Source organism: Thalia democratica, chromosome 6 (assembly GCF_965202585.1).
Source record: "Thalia democratica chromosome 6, ktThaDemo2.hap1.1, whole genome shotgun sequence".
Lineage (NCBI taxonomy): Eukaryota > Metazoa > Chordata > Thaliacea > Salpida > Salpidae > Thalia > Thalia democratica.
In genome coordinates, this window is record NC_139170.1 from 34,557,002 (window position 1) to 34,572,867 (window position 15,866).

Consider the following 15,866-nt stretch of genomic DNA (forward strand, 5'->3'; position numbering starts at 1 on the left):
ATCTAAAGAATTGAGAAAAAGTTTAAAGTAGTCTAAGTAACGATGAGTTTTTCAAACAACCTAAAAAAACAAATCTAGTTATATAAGTGTTTAACAACCCTCAATATTGCTATAACATGTAATTCTTCTGCTAGTTATGTAATAAATAAATCATAAATTTTTTGAGTAGCAAATTATATTTAGACAATATTTTTTATGCATACATAAAATTAAGTCCAACAGGTGTGAAGGTTTAGTTAATCAAAAAAATTAACAAAAAAAAACATGTATAGCGAATAAAACAAACTTTTCAATCAACTTTTTAAAAGATCTTCGACCTTAATAAAATTATAATGTTGTTTCAAATACCTTAACAAATTTAAAAATTTATGATTTGTTGTTACTATTAAAAATATTATGTCATTTTATTTAAATATAAAAAAATTGGTTTATTAAAACTCACAAAACGAACTACTTAACTTTTAATTTTGTGCAACCTAAGTGCACAAAACTTCAATAAAACTACAATGTTGTTTCAAATTACTAGAAAAATAAAAAAATTATTGTTAGTTATATGTGCACAAAATTTTATTAACCACACAAATACAAAAAACGTTAAATGTTTAAAGTGACAAAAATCGTGAAATAGAAAAGAGGTACTTAACTGTAAATAAAAGTGGTTTGTTAAAACTTACAAAATGAACTGTTTAACTTTTAATCACGTACAGCATAAGTGCATATAAAAAAATAAAAAAGCATAAATAACTGCTTTATCTAACTTTTTACATTGTCATGTAAAAAAATTTAACAAAAAAAAAATAGCAACATTGTCAAATAAGTAAGCTTGCAACGTCTGTACTTGGCTCGGAATATAATTAAGCAGTTTGTAGATACACTTATATACAATAACAATTAAATATGTATTTCATTAAAGTAAGAGAATACCTTATGATGTGTTAACTTTAAATACACACTGCATATCAAACGACAACATAAGCTAGGATGTTTTTTTCAATATTGCCAAAGTAATAAAAGTAAGTTTGCTTGGTTTTTTTAAATACTTTACACAAGATTTATATTTTCAAATGCTATTTATCTAATGAAAATATTTTAAAGCTTTATATAAAAACTTTCCTTAACTTTTTTACCAATGATAACTTTAAACTGCTTAAAAAACACTATACTAAGGCAATGTGGTATAAAAAATTGAATGTTTGAAAAATACTACAACTTGAATGGACTTTGTAATACTTAATAAATTAATATAAAAAAGCAAAATAAATTGAAGAAATGAATATATTTATAAATGGCTGACATAATTGCATCCCGTGCAAACAAGCTACCGAAAGCACGAATTTAAATTCATTACTGCAAATATATTTTTACGTATAGAAAAGTTTCAATAAGGGGAGAATATCTAATTCAATTCAGAAGGTAGTGTATAACTGTGGGAATTCAACTTTAATGGCTGTTAATTGTGAATTACATTAGTGGCTACAGAAAACTTTTAAAAACTATGACCTTGTTTTCTTGAAATGGTTTGTTGACAATGTATACATTTTGATATGTTTAATTCACCTTTTTTTCTTAATGTATTTATATGCATTTTTATTTTTTTATTTTAAAAAAGTTAAAATATTTTAAAATATTCTTTTTAATATTCACACTAAGGTTCGAATACTTTAGTTGTGTAATTATTAAAATAGTTCATTGAAACTTGTTCTTAAGAAACAAGCTCCCATTAAAATGGTATAAAATAAGTGCAAAAAAATAAGGTGTCTTTGGTGAAATGATAACTGATAGGTGCAACAAAACTGCATGAATAAAAGTGAAATAAATAAAAATATTTAAAAATAACTTCCATGTCGGATGTTTTTGAATTGGTTTGTTTATAAAACTTGCTAAGGAAAATGTAAAATGTCACTGTACTTTTAAAACTTACTATATAGTTCATATATCATAACAAACATATTTCAAATTTATATTTTTAAACTTTTTCCCCACTGTCCGAGTACTTCTTGGTTTTTGCGCTCAGCTTCAGTTTGAGGTAGGTGTAAGAAAATATTCCTGTTTTTATTTTGTAAATATAAATATTTTATGCATAAACAACTTTTCATTTTTATTTACTAGCTTATGAGAAGAAGAAGAAAAGTTTGAAATATTTGCTGTTCAAAAAAAAAAACTTCTTCATTTTTCCTAATATAAAGTTTATCTTTAGTTAGTAAAAACAAAATAATTATTTAACAATTCACTTTTTTATGTACTTATTTAAGTACTTATTTATGTACTTTTATGTATTTATTTAAGCAAACAAACTCTAAAAAAAAGAAGTTTTTTTTTAGAGTTTTATTACAATAATATATATAAGTCAAAGTAATATAAATTATTTAACACAATTCTTTATTGTAAAAAAGTGTCCTAATACTTGTTTTAAAATTGAAGCAATTTTTAAATTTTCATATAGATATAGCAAAACTAAATTACGTGTTGTTTTGGTATAATAAACTAATTTATAATTGTATTAAATTACTGTGAAATAAAACACTTTACAAAATTGTTCATCTACAATTATGTGCAATTTAGTTCTAGGAAATTCGTACTAAAAACTTATTTGCTCTTCAGCATTAAACTATTTGGTGGTTCAAATTATAATAGTTTTGAATAATTTTAAGCAACACAATTTTAACGGAATATAATTTAAAATTAACAACTTAGATGGAGTCAGTATAAAATTATGAAGCTCCTGGTAGAAAAGAACAGTATTTAAAAATTACAATTTTTTTACTTACTTTACTTTATATTATATCAAGTTTTTTTAAACCATTAAATTGCATAAATTATAATACTTTACCTAGAGTTTAATTTATCTATAAGAATATTCACACTGTTATGTGTTTTATTTAGTACTTAACACTAATGTTTGCTTTAATATAAAAGGAAATTTATCAGATACTTTATTTATCATACTTGAGATAAAACAAGTTAAACTTTATTGCTAGATAGTAAATATAACGTTTTTAGTATAATAAATAGAAATAAATGTAACTAGTGTGTGAACTTTTAGGCTTCAAAAAAACAAAAAATAGTTATAAAATGATACAAAACTTAAAAATTATCACTATTCAAAAATACTCTAAATTAGTTTTAACACAAAACAAAAAAAAAACATGTTAGAACTGCTGGCAACGTAAATAAGATTAAGAAAACTTGTTAACTGCATAAAAATTTGAAAGTCTGTCAAAGTAAATTTTAAGTATTAAGTTTCAAAATAAATCTATCGCCTTTTTTGTTTGTACAAAACATGTTTTTTAGGTACATAAAAATGTTTCCTTTTTCGACATGTGTTAAACAGTATAACTTATTCTTAAAGTATTTCTAACAGGATAAGATTTAAACTATTTAATTCGAAACAAAAACATCTTTACTGCCTTCTAAATTTTAAATATATATACAACACAAATCACAAAACCTGTCAGCGTGATGAGTATGCCGAGGAACTGCAAGCTCCTGATTGGTTCCATGAAGATGATCGAGCCAATCAGCAGGGTCAGACAGAACTTGAGATGTCCGAACATGTTGTACGTGACTGGACTGGTGGAGCCGATGATGAAGAATATGGTCAAGTTGACGAAGAAGGCGGTGCACGCTGACAACAGGACCAGGTACATGGTTTCTGTGTGGGGGATTTTATTTTTTATTCAAGATGTTTAACACGTGTGTAAAGATAAAAAGTAAAAAAAAAATCATGTTTTAATTTATATATATAAATTTTAATGAAGTTTTATGAATGTAAAAATCTTGAAATTGTAAAATTTAAACTAAGATTAAAATAAACTTTTGTGGAATAAAAGGTGGAAAGTAAAACTGCAATTACTAAACTCAAGAAATGTACGTCCATGGATTATTTTATTAATATATTGTAACGGAAACAGCATAAACTTTTAAAATCTGAACGGAAAAAAATCTTAAAAAGCGAAAAGAACAAAATAAATTTTATAAAGTAATGATACTATTTTAAACTTGTATTGTATATCAAAAAAAATTATTTCATTACATTTTTTTTTACTTTCTTTTAAGTTAAGTTTTTTTGTAGTTACTTACACAAAAATTATTTACAATAAAAACGATTCTGCAGTTTATGAATTGTTTAAAAACTTTTGTAATGTGCTTATAGTTTTTATTGAAATCTATAAAAGCTTATGAAATAAACTATTTCAAGTAATTTTAAAAATCTTTTTTTTAACTGTCTTTAATGTGCTAAAAATGGTGGTTGGACAAAAACTATTTTAAAAAATAAATCGTTTTATTAACTTGCACTTCGAAAAAATAACCAAATTCTAAAGAAGAACAAATTTTATTCATGAAAGTTTAAAAAAGCTTGCACACAGCACATCTTTTAAGATAAAATTACTGATAATTTTTATTGGATAAATCCACCTTTTTTATTGTAACTTTTTAGTACATAACGAATTCACTTATATTACACTTTTCAACCACTACAACATTTTTTAATTTACATTTTGTAAGCTTTATTTTATTGCTTTTTATTTGTATCTTTTTATTATTTGTAGCGATTTACTTTCTAAAAACTACTATTTAACCAAAAAAAACTAAATAAAATAATAATTTCTTTATCTAATTACAAACTCATAGTATTATAAATTCTATAGTATTTAACAAATTTAGATTAAAATATTACAATGAAAAAAAAATAAAGCATTAGAATCCAAGTGACTTTTAAGTAGCAAGAATAACGTTTGTAAATATTTACTTTAAACTTTAAGTTGCCAGTACTTGTGTTTGAAAGTCTTTTGTACTTATATTTTGACACGAACAAAAACTGTTGCTATTAATCAAAGGTGCTTACTGTTTAACTACAACATGTGACAGTCTAAAAGTATAATAATATACTTTAAGTTTTTATTGACAACTTAAAACCTGTGTAATAATTAAATAATTTTTGAAATTTAATAAAAAATAATTCAAATCAATTCTAGCTAATCAAACATTTATTTTTAATTTTGCCTAGAAAAAAAAGTTCAAATTGAAACTTATTTTTTATAAGATATTTATATTTTTTATAAACTGTGACATATATTTGTTTTTAACTTTATACTTAAAATCTTTTTAATTGTATGTAGTTTAGTTTTGTCAAAAATTGTATACTTTTGTTATTTAAATTAAAGTAATGTAAATATTTAGAGATAAAAAAGATAACAATTAAGAGAAAGTTTACAGAACTAAGAAATTACAAATATTTATTAAGGTACTAACTGAGTATCTGCTTTAAAGTTTTTTTTTAAATCAAGTAAAACACTCTTTCTATGTTTTTTTTTAATTTATACATATTATTCTAAAAAATAAAACTTAATTAACTTTTAAAAAAATATCACAACCGTTTTTCATCTACAAACAAACTTATAGTAAAGATGAAAACAAATAAAAACAGTTATATATAAAACAACTGTTAGATATTTTAAGAATTATTCATTTTTTATTTCTTAAAATACATTTAGTAAATAGTTTTTTTTTTCCCTGTATAACTTAATAATAATATTGGAGAGACTAAACTAATTAATTAACTGTTGAGAAACATATTAAAAAGTTATATACTATGAATTTTTAAATCAAATAACTCTATGTAAAACTTAAAAACAAGTAGAATTCAATTTAATGAAACTTTAAAAAGGTGAAAGTTATAATAAACAGACATATAACCATCTTCAATCAACAAGTATACTTCTAGCCAACATGCTATTTGTATGTGTATTACAGCAAATTTTAATTTTTAAAACATTATAGCTTTTAAATTACTTAATTTTATTTTATAACGACTTTTCACTAGAAAGCTGTTTTTTTTCATAGTATTTTTACAAACATTATCAATATTGAAAATATACTCTTATTTTAAAGAAGGTAGAAAATACAATAGCTTATATAAAGTGAAAAAAGTTTTCGTTTTAAAGTTTTTCGACAAATTAATTATTTTAAATAGCTGTAAAATGACTTATGTCTCCAAGAATAAAACAGAATCAGATAATACACGATTTTTGTAACATAATTTTTGAATTTAATAACTTTATTACAAATTTTTAACATATAAATCAAACCCAAAAATGTCGTGTTAGTTTGTACAAAAATTTATGAACTATAATTTTAGTCTGAAAATAATGGTTGTTTTGGAAAATTGTAAATAAAATTCACTTTTTGATTATTTCAAAGACTTCTTTAGCTCATTTTAGAAATTTAATCAAACAATTATTAAATGCAACTTAATTCAACACTTTAAACAATTTTGTTCACAATCTATAGCACAACCCATAATTTTGTCATAACCATAAAAGTCTGTTTAGAGTAATTAAAACCATATAAGCAAAAACTAAACTAATTTAGCAGCTCAATTGAAAATATCTTTTTTAAATAAAAAATAAATGTTTATGTAGCGAGCACACTGCTACAAGTATCTAAATCAGCGTAAAAAAGTCTACAAGCAAACATTTGTCACTAAATTGTAAAACTCAACTACTTCAGCAGCCTAGGCAAAAATTTTATCAAGGTAAAGAACTATTTCTAAACTTAGCGAACACAATGTTATAAGTATTCAGCACATCTAAATACAAACACCAACCTGAATCGAAGTTTTGATTGAGAGTTCCATGCTCGCCAGTGAGAGGTTCGAAGAAAGGTATGATGCACATGAGCATGGCTGAAGACAGTGGAGCTTGGTAGTACAGTAGCTGCATCGAGTTCGCTTCCAGTTCCTTCTGCTTGCTCCCCACTAACTGTTCAATTTGTTTGTGTTAAACTATTCGGAAACAAACAAAAATATGACAATTATTGGTTGATCTGCTTTGAAAGTTAAACAAAAACAAACCATTCCTTACTAATTGTTCAACTGGTTTGTTATTGTGTTTAACAACTTTTTTAAATGTGAAAGCTTTAAGTTGGTACACTTTAAAAAGTTTTTATTTTTGCACTTGTTTAATAAATGGGATGGAACTCTTTTTAAATGTTAAAAAATATGTAATTTCACTACTTCAAGTTAACCATCATAAATGCATATAACTTAAAATTACTTTTATTATTTAAATAGAAAAGTAAAAAAATGTGATAAATCTACATTAAAGCAACAAAAATGTCACTAAAATCTAGGCTTAAACTGTATGACCTAATTAACTAAAATTAAAATAAGTAAGTTCTATTACAGTTTAAAAAAGATAGTTTGGTATGATTTATGAAAATAAAATAGCTTAAAAATATCTGTAGTTAAATAAATCTATCTATACCTGCCTTCATTTATGTACGAACTTGTTTTTTTATTGTTTTTAGAAACTCATAAACAGCTTGAAAAACACTTATACAACTTTTTTTAAACATTTTATTTTTATATTGCCTACAACTTGTAACAAACCTTTATGATTTCTTTATGAAAAAAGTTATAGAACTAATTAAATTTTAAAAGTTCAATTTGACTATCCTTTTGTACCAGAGCTACCCTCCATTAAGGCAAAAAATCTAGCCTGAGTTGACCTGAGTTTGATAAAATTAATAAAAATAATTGATTTAAGCTAAAATACTAAAAAAAAACCCATACAATCAAGCTTATATTAAAATAGTTACAAAAAGTCTGAATAAAAAAACACAATTTTCGATATAAAATATATTTAAAGTCAAAAAAATTGGTCGTGAGATTAAGGAAAAGTATCCAAACTAGCCAGAATTTTTCAAAAAAATATACCAAATAAGCCTGAGTTTTTCAAAAATTTTAAACCAATCTGAGTGTGTGGCAAAGCCTGTTGTGTTTATAACTGATGCTTAATTTTATTTGATTTTCAATCATTTTAGTCAAAATTGCACTTTATACATTAACAGGAGATAAGTTTAATAAAACTATTTATATGCTGATAAGTTTTGTTATCTTATCAAAAACATTTTTTGACAAAAGTTGTATTTAAAATTTCTATACCTTGAAAACCAACATTAATTAAATTGATAGCATCTAAATAACATATAAATATACAACTAACAATTTGGTACATGGAAGTAACGACCACTCCGCACAGAGCAAACAGAGTTCCCTTAATGTTGAACTTGATGTCAAAACATGAGTTGAGAAATATTCCAAACACTATTGGAACCTGAAATGATTATGATTATTGCTAGATAGTTCCTGATGTCAAAATATTCAAAAAAAATCTGGAAAATAAAGTGCTAACTTTAATATAGGGGTGGGAAAACTGCATCTTGCAAGCTAAATGTGGCCTACAAGAAAAACTACCTGACAACAACATGATTTTAAGCTAAAAAACAACTAAGGCAGTAAAAACTATTGTTTGTAGTAAAAGTTTTTAAGCATGCTCTTGTTGTAAACTGTTCTTGTCTACTTCTGTTTATTTCAGTAGATATTCGCTTTTATAAATTATTTTAAAGTAAAAAATTTTTAGTTATTTTGCCCAAAAGGATTTTTCAGGTAAATCCTGTTTCTCATAATTTACTTCTGTTATCCCTGCTTAGAGTGTAATAAAGTACAGATATGTATTATATTAAAATATATATTTATACATATTACTATTGTTTTTACCAACTAAATCAAAATCATTAAACACTATAAAAGGTTATATAATTTTTAAAATAAACAAAGTCAAGATACTAATCTAAATTCTTTACTAACAAAACAAAAATTAAAAGATTTATTTCAAGTTTAAACAGACTTAAGAATTAATTAGAATTTTTTGTTGTTAAATAAAACTTTTCATAAATATAAATTTATTAAGTTTAATAATAAAATACTTTTAACTGAAACGATTTTAGAACATTGAAATTCATTTAAATCAGCTACTTTTTAAGAATAAAATTTTACATTAAACATCAAACTTTTATGCTGTATGCCAAAAAAGCAATCCACTTAAAATAAATAATTAATTGTAAATGTGTAGAGTTTTAGGGCTTAAAAATCTTTGCTTGTTATTTATTACTTTAAGTGGATTTTGAAAGTATAAAACTCATAAATTAATAATTAACTGAAAACTTTAACATAGATAATAAAAAAACTGAAATATTTTTTACATAATTTCTACCAACACTTCGAAGTTATTTCCTACATTAATTTTAAATAAAAATTATCTATAAAAAATTTAAATGAAGTTTTAAAACAACATTGCTATTTGACATTTTATAAAAAACTTTAATTTTGTACCTCTTTTTAACAACACAAAATAATTAAGACTTTTTTTTTAAGTTTTGAAACAAATTTTATGAAATGTTTTACAAAAAATTTTGAGAAATTACTATGAATGACTATAGAAAAAATAATTTTCAATACCTTTTTTTTATTAAATTTTATTTTGTCTTGGAAAATTTAAAAAAATTTTGAGGAAATACTTTGAATAAAGTAATGGAAAATCATAAGTTTTATTAAAAGTTTAATTTTTTGTATAGAGTTTTGAAATAATTTATCTCTTTTTAATTTGAATCAATGGGTAATGTAAAAATTTAGATATCTCTTTGTTACTCTCTTATTTACTTAGATACCACAAGAAAATAAAACAGATATTAAACAAATCAGTAAACATTATAATCTTAAAAACTTAAATAAAATAAAATCATTTTGGTGATTTATATTGCAAATATACCTAGTGCTTTATAAAAAATCTGCTAACCTTTTAAATATGAAGTAAACGCCTTTCATAACAAACACTATGATAATAATAAAAAAACTAAAGTCTAGCTCATTTGTAATTTTATTTCAAACAAACATACCATGGTAGCCTTGATGGCTTTTGAGAAAGTCTGCCTGTAAAACTGTGACTGAACAAATATGATGAGAGGCGTTGTCAGCGCCTTGGCAAGCTGGTAAGTGCCGACAGTGTTACTCTGCAGTGACAAGTTTGTGAAGACAACAAACCCGCAGAAGGTCAGGCTCAGCGGCACAATTGGCCTCAGTGGTAGCTTCTTGGGCTGGAAGACGCCAAAAAAGTGGCAGAGTACCAGACCTGTTGGTGCAAGAAATGTTTAAGTTGTTTTGTTGTGCTTAAAATGTATTAAAAATCTATACTTAGGAGCAAAAACCTGCTAACTTTTCATAAACAATAACATTTTGTAACAAAACTTTGTATTTTAGTTCAACTACAACAGTGCTTCTGAAATGGGGTTCCGCGGAACTCTAGGGTTCCGCGACGCCTCTCAGGGGTTCCGCGAAACCTTTCGAAATTTAAAAAAGAACATTTATTTAATTGAACATTTTACGTAAAATTAAAATCAGGGGTTCCGCGGAAAAGTTGAACTTTGGAAAAGGGTTCCGCCACTAGAAAAAGGTTCAGAAGTACTGAACTACAATATAATACAAATAACTAAAAGACATTTATTTTGACAAATATTTTTACTAAATTTGTTAAGTACACTTAAACTACACTAAAAAAGAAAAAGAAAACACAAAAACTGATAAATTTTAATGATAGAAATATAAAAGCACTTAAAATGGATTTTTTCAATTACTCTACACAAATTGTTCATTTTTTAATTGTAAATTGTATTAAACATCATTATAATTTGTTCATATCAGATTAATTTAAATATTAGTAAAAATATAAAATATTATTATAACTTTTTGTAATAACTACTTTTTATAAGAATACTTTTAAATATTTAATAAGGTCTTTACATTGCAGTAAATTGAGCAATCTTTTTTAGTTAAGACAAATAACTATGTACAAGATTATTTTTTGGTTCGCTTTCCTTTCGCTTGGTTATCCAGGTAACTTAGTTTAGAAAGTTATAACAAGAGCTAGAAGTTCAACAGCTTTAAAAATGATTGGCCTTCAGAAGTGTCCAGTATACTTAAAACTTCCTTACCTTGGAAATATTTCTGAGAGGTTTTCTAAGAAAATTTCAGAGGAAATAAGCCAAATTTTCAGCTCTGTTCATTTAAGAACAGTTTTGTATACTGATCGACCTCTAAATGGAATTTACAAAGATGTTTCTCCGACCCATGAAAAAAGTAACATCATCTATAAATTTAGTTGTCACTGTGGTAGTGACTACGTGGGAAAAACATCTCAAAGGTTTTATGTAAGAATCGATCAACATGTTCCAAAAGTCTTGAAAAAGTGATTTGATGGCCGTTCTGAGAAACCAACTAAAAAATACTTCTCAGCGATTGGGCAACATTTGTAGGACAATCCTGAGTGTGTTAAAAATTATAAAAAGGACAATTTTTCAGTCTTAGTAAGAGCAGAGAACTCTTTTCAATTGCATATTCTGGAAGCCTTATGTATTCAATCTTTAAGGCCCAGTTGATGTAAGCAGAAAAAGTTCGTTTACCAAACTAGACTTTTTAAATCCTTATATTAGTTTCTTGTTAAATTTTATTTTTAAGCATAGTTTTAATTTAAAATTTTTATCGCTTCTTTATTTAGATTGTTTTAATTCTACCGAGTTTTATTAGTATACCAAATTTGTTTAGAATTAGCACTTATTTAATTTTTAACATTTGATTATTACGTCATTTTATATCTTAAAACTTTAAACTACAGTATAATTTTATTTCAATTTGTTATTCATTCCAAATCAGTAGGAAACTATTTCTGATGAGTCCTACTTTGAAAGTACTTAAATAAATTTAAAGAAAATAAAATGTATTCTGTTATATATTTTTAGTAAGTTATGCACCGGAAAAAAGCTGTTCAAAGATTATTTTTACTAAACAAAAATTGTACTACTTTATATACATAGTTTAAACACAATATAACAACTAAATGTAGTTAAAACTTGAATATATTAATATTATACCTAATGATGTAGTCAAGAAGTGTATGCAGGTCAGAGTGATGTTTGGGAACTTGATGCGAGAGTAGAGCCACTTGTTGAGGAAGACAATTGTCAGCGAGCAGGCTAGGTTCAGGAGCAGACCTCCCATTATAAACGCTCTGCTCGGTGAAGTGTTCATTTTCAAGTTTATTTAAACACAACACTAGACCTTGTAAGAAAAATTAAACTATAATTTTTTTGTCAATTACAAAAATTGTAGCCGGATTATTTATTGATTTTTAGTTTGACCTAAATTTGAAAACTCTACAAGCAGAACTGTTTTTAATATGGAAATTAAGTAGATGATCTCAATCAAAAACAAACAAAGCTTATTATAACTTAAATTTACTAAACACAAGTCTTTAGAAACAGTCTTTCACAAAACATAAATTTTAATCTTTAATGAGTGAGTTGTTTTCAGATATTCACAACTTATCTTGTAATTATTTGATACAGTTAAAAATATCCTTGTATTTATTTATAAATTCATTTCAAATTTGATAAAAACAGAAAGCTGATTTTGGTCAAAATTACTGGCATTCAATTTTCAAATCTCTCTTTTAAAACAAGTTCTATAATTTTTACAAATACTATTGGTCTCAGTTTAATTTAAATTTTGTTTTAAGAAAACTTACATATAGAACCTAATATTTATTTTAACAGTTTATTACTAACAAAACAATGTTTCACTCCTATACTTGCATATAGGAGATCCTCAGTTGTTGTAAATAGGTCTGAAAAAAATTTTTTGAACAAAATAAATGTAAGTAAAACAAAAATAAAAACTAATGGTTTAACAACAAAAATAAATCTTAAATATACTAAACTTGGATAAAAAAATTTTTGTGCTTATGTTACGCTTTTAAGAATTTTGTTGGTAAGACTAGAAAAAAAAATTATAATGTTATATACGTTGAAGTTATAAACATCCTTAAAGACATATAAGTTGAGAAATTTAAATTATTTAATTCAAAACAAGTTACATAAATATAGAACCTAATACAAACTTGAAAACAAATAATAAAGAGTATTACAGGATGCCCTTTTTTTCTAAAAGTTTTAATGAAACTTTTGTAAGGGTTTTGAATTTTTCCAGGACTTTAAAACCATAAGTTTTATTTTAAGAAAGTTTAAATAAGTCGGTTTCCTCTTATTAAAATTGCTATTAATACTTTCAATTTCTAGTACTTAAGCTTTATACTTTAAATTTTGTTAAACAACTTTATATTAGCATCGCCTAGTACATGTAATTTTATTTTCCTATTATGACGCATAGTCTTACAATTTTATTAATTTTACTATTTTAGAAAAATCTATTTAGTTATCTACAAAAACTATTGAAAAGGGTAGATTGAAAAATTTTTAGTTAACAAAAATAAAACATACTGCAAAATGAATTGTTGTCTTAAATTTTTATATAAAGTTAGTACCGAAAAGAAATTATTTAGTAAAACCATAAATGTTCAATATCTTTTTGATAGAAATAAAAGTTAAGTTAAAAAACTGTTTTTAACAGTATAAAGTTAATGAAAAGATACTGTAATGCTACTTTAAATGTGTTTTATAATTATTAAAGTTTTAAACAAAAATACATAATTCCCTTACCATTTATTATAAATATTTCACCTATTAAAATTTTTCAAGAACTTCAGTTTTTTTTTTTTAAACAACAGATTTTTTGGCTAAGTTTTAAAACTCCAGGTCATTTCAGGATTCCAGATTAAATGACCAAACCATTGGTGCTTTGAAACATAACTAATGTTTTCAAATAAAAACAATCCAATTAAAAGACTATAAATATCAACAAGCTTTAAATACAAGTTTGAGAAGTACTTCTGTATGTTTACATACTCTAGACTAGGGGTGGGCAACATTTCAGTTGGCGGACCGGATCCGAAAAAAAAATAGTTTCTGGCGCTGGATCACTTTGAAACAGTGATTTACAAGAACCAAAATGTTAAGGCCATAGGGAGGGTAAGTCGTGTTTTTTACAAGATGATCTTATTTTAAAGAGTTTTTCTAAGCTTGAAGATGCTTTTTATTATTAAAAAAAACTCATATTATTTTTTGAGATATGACTAGTCAAAGCTGGGCCGCATAATAAGCTCCCTATGGAAAGGGAAAACTAAAACCACTAAAAAAGACTATTTTATTTAAAATCTATCTCCTCCTACATTTTTCAAGCAATCTTCTTCAACTTTCACAGTCTAATCTTTATACAATAACAAAAAAATGTTACTTAGGATTTTAAAAAAAATTGTAAGAATATTATTTTTTTGAAAACAAAACACTTTTTTTTAACTTTTGTGATAAAATTTTTATTTTTTTACATTATGAAAACTCTAAAGTAACGTTTTTTCCTTTTAATATAAGGAACATTTCCTGAAAATTTGAAGAAGATTGCTTGAAAATGAAGGAGGAAATAGATTTTTAGTGAATTTTTAAATTTATGAGAAAGTTGACCTCAAAAAATTTGTGGTCCATGGGAAACTTTTTACAAAAAATAAAATATCTCAAAAGTTAAATGATATTTTTAAATTCTATAAAAATTGGCTTTTAGTTTGTATTTAAAGCTTTCATATAAAAGCCAAAGTTAATTTTTGTAAAAAAGTCAGACCCCCCCCCTATGGCCTTAAAGTAACTTTTGAAAAATTTCTGAGGATTAAAAATTTGATACTTTTTTATAAGTAATGTCATCCTAGCTAAATTGTATTTGTTAGCCAAAATGCAAAATTATTAGAAGAAATTTTCCAAAGGCAGATTTTAAATTAAATATAATAGACTATCACTTTATTAATTGCCAAATTAGGAACCATCAGGAATATTTTTGTTCCTTAAAAGTATAGTTTTATTTTCAACATTTTATATAAATAAGTGTCAATCATTAAAGAGGAAGTGAAGAAACATGTTATAAAAAATCTTAGAAGAGGATAAGTACATACTGATGTTTTTTTTCACAAAATAAGAAAAAATACAAGTTATATTCACTCTACTGCCCACAAGTTCGAAATGGCTAGAGAACAAAGAAAAACTAACAAAATGTGGTTGCACTAAGTAATCTAGGATTAAGGCCATTGGGAGATCAAGGAAGCTTCTTACGAAAATTTCTATTGGGTCTTACATGAAAACCCAAAACATGTGCTAAAAGTCACATCTTATATTTTCTTAAATAACTTTTATTTGATAAATATTCAGTTTTGTAAATTTATCAGCTGCAGTAGTACTGCTCAAACTTAATATCGGTTTTCTAACTTAAATTAATTATAAAGATATAAGAAAAAAATATACACAACTACAATTTAACCAGCTTCGGGTTAAGTAGGTTAAAGGTAAGGATATAGTAGTCTAAATTCAAGACTTATTATTTTTGGTAAATAGGTTAGTTAGAGATTGAGGACGTAAGTACTTGGCTACTGTATTGCTACTGTTTCTAATTAACTTTATAAAAGTTTATGAAAAAAAAAACAGTACTAGTGTCGCTAAAGTTTAAATAAGGATTTTGAGGTTCGGTAGCATACTTGTGAGCAGTCATGTTATAATCAAGATGGCAGTTAAATACAGCTGTTTTAATTGTAAACACGCGCTTTAAAGCTCTATAGTAAATTGAGAGAAATTTGGAGAAATAAAAGAAACTAAAGTGAAAAGTGAGTGGTACGCTGGAGCGCGCTCGAGTTATTCTCTTCATTTAAGAACTTTACAAATAGACGCAAAGTTTTAGCGCAAAAGTGAGAGAGCTAGAAGAAAAAAGAAATTTATAAGCCAAAATCGTACGCTTGAGTAATTCACTTAATTTTAAAACTTTAATAATGCATGTTAATTTTTTAAGTTTTAACTAACTTAAAACACTTAAAACTAAAACATAAACTTACATTTAAGGCATTCATATTTATAAAAACAATATGCTTTTAAATATGTTGGTGTAATTGAATATATGAAACTTTTATGTTCTCAACTTGTAAAATACAGCTTTTGCTTTCATAAGAAATTTTAATTCTATTGCCATGCTTTTTATTTTTTTATTCTACTGCGGGGATTTTTCGCTCTCCGATTTAACATCACTGCTTGTGAGATATATACTTTCA

The 15,866-nt window shown here is 24.9% G+C and overlaps 1 protein-coding gene across 1 annotated transcript; it reads right to left on the reverse strand.

The window, feature by feature from the left end:
• Nucleotides 1–1,734: 1,734 nt before the first annotated feature.
• LOC145837860 (solute carrier family 35 member E3-like) lies at nucleotides 1,735–11,947 on the reverse strand. Its single transcript, XM_082945325.1, has 6 exons — nucleotides 11,767–11,947; nucleotides 9,739–9,971; nucleotides 8,007–8,117; nucleotides 6,608–6,761; nucleotides 3,449–3,652; nucleotides 1,735–2,046 (listed from the first exon to the last, which is right to left on the reverse strand). Exons 1-6 carry the CDS (start codon nucleotides 11,921–11,923, stop codon nucleotides 1,967–1,969), a joined length of 939 nt encoding a protein of 312 aa, XP_082801451.1. The 5' UTR covers nucleotides 11,924–11,947; the 3' UTR covers nucleotides 1,735–1,966.
• Between the last annotated feature and the right edge of the window lie 3,919 nt (nucleotides 11,948–15,866).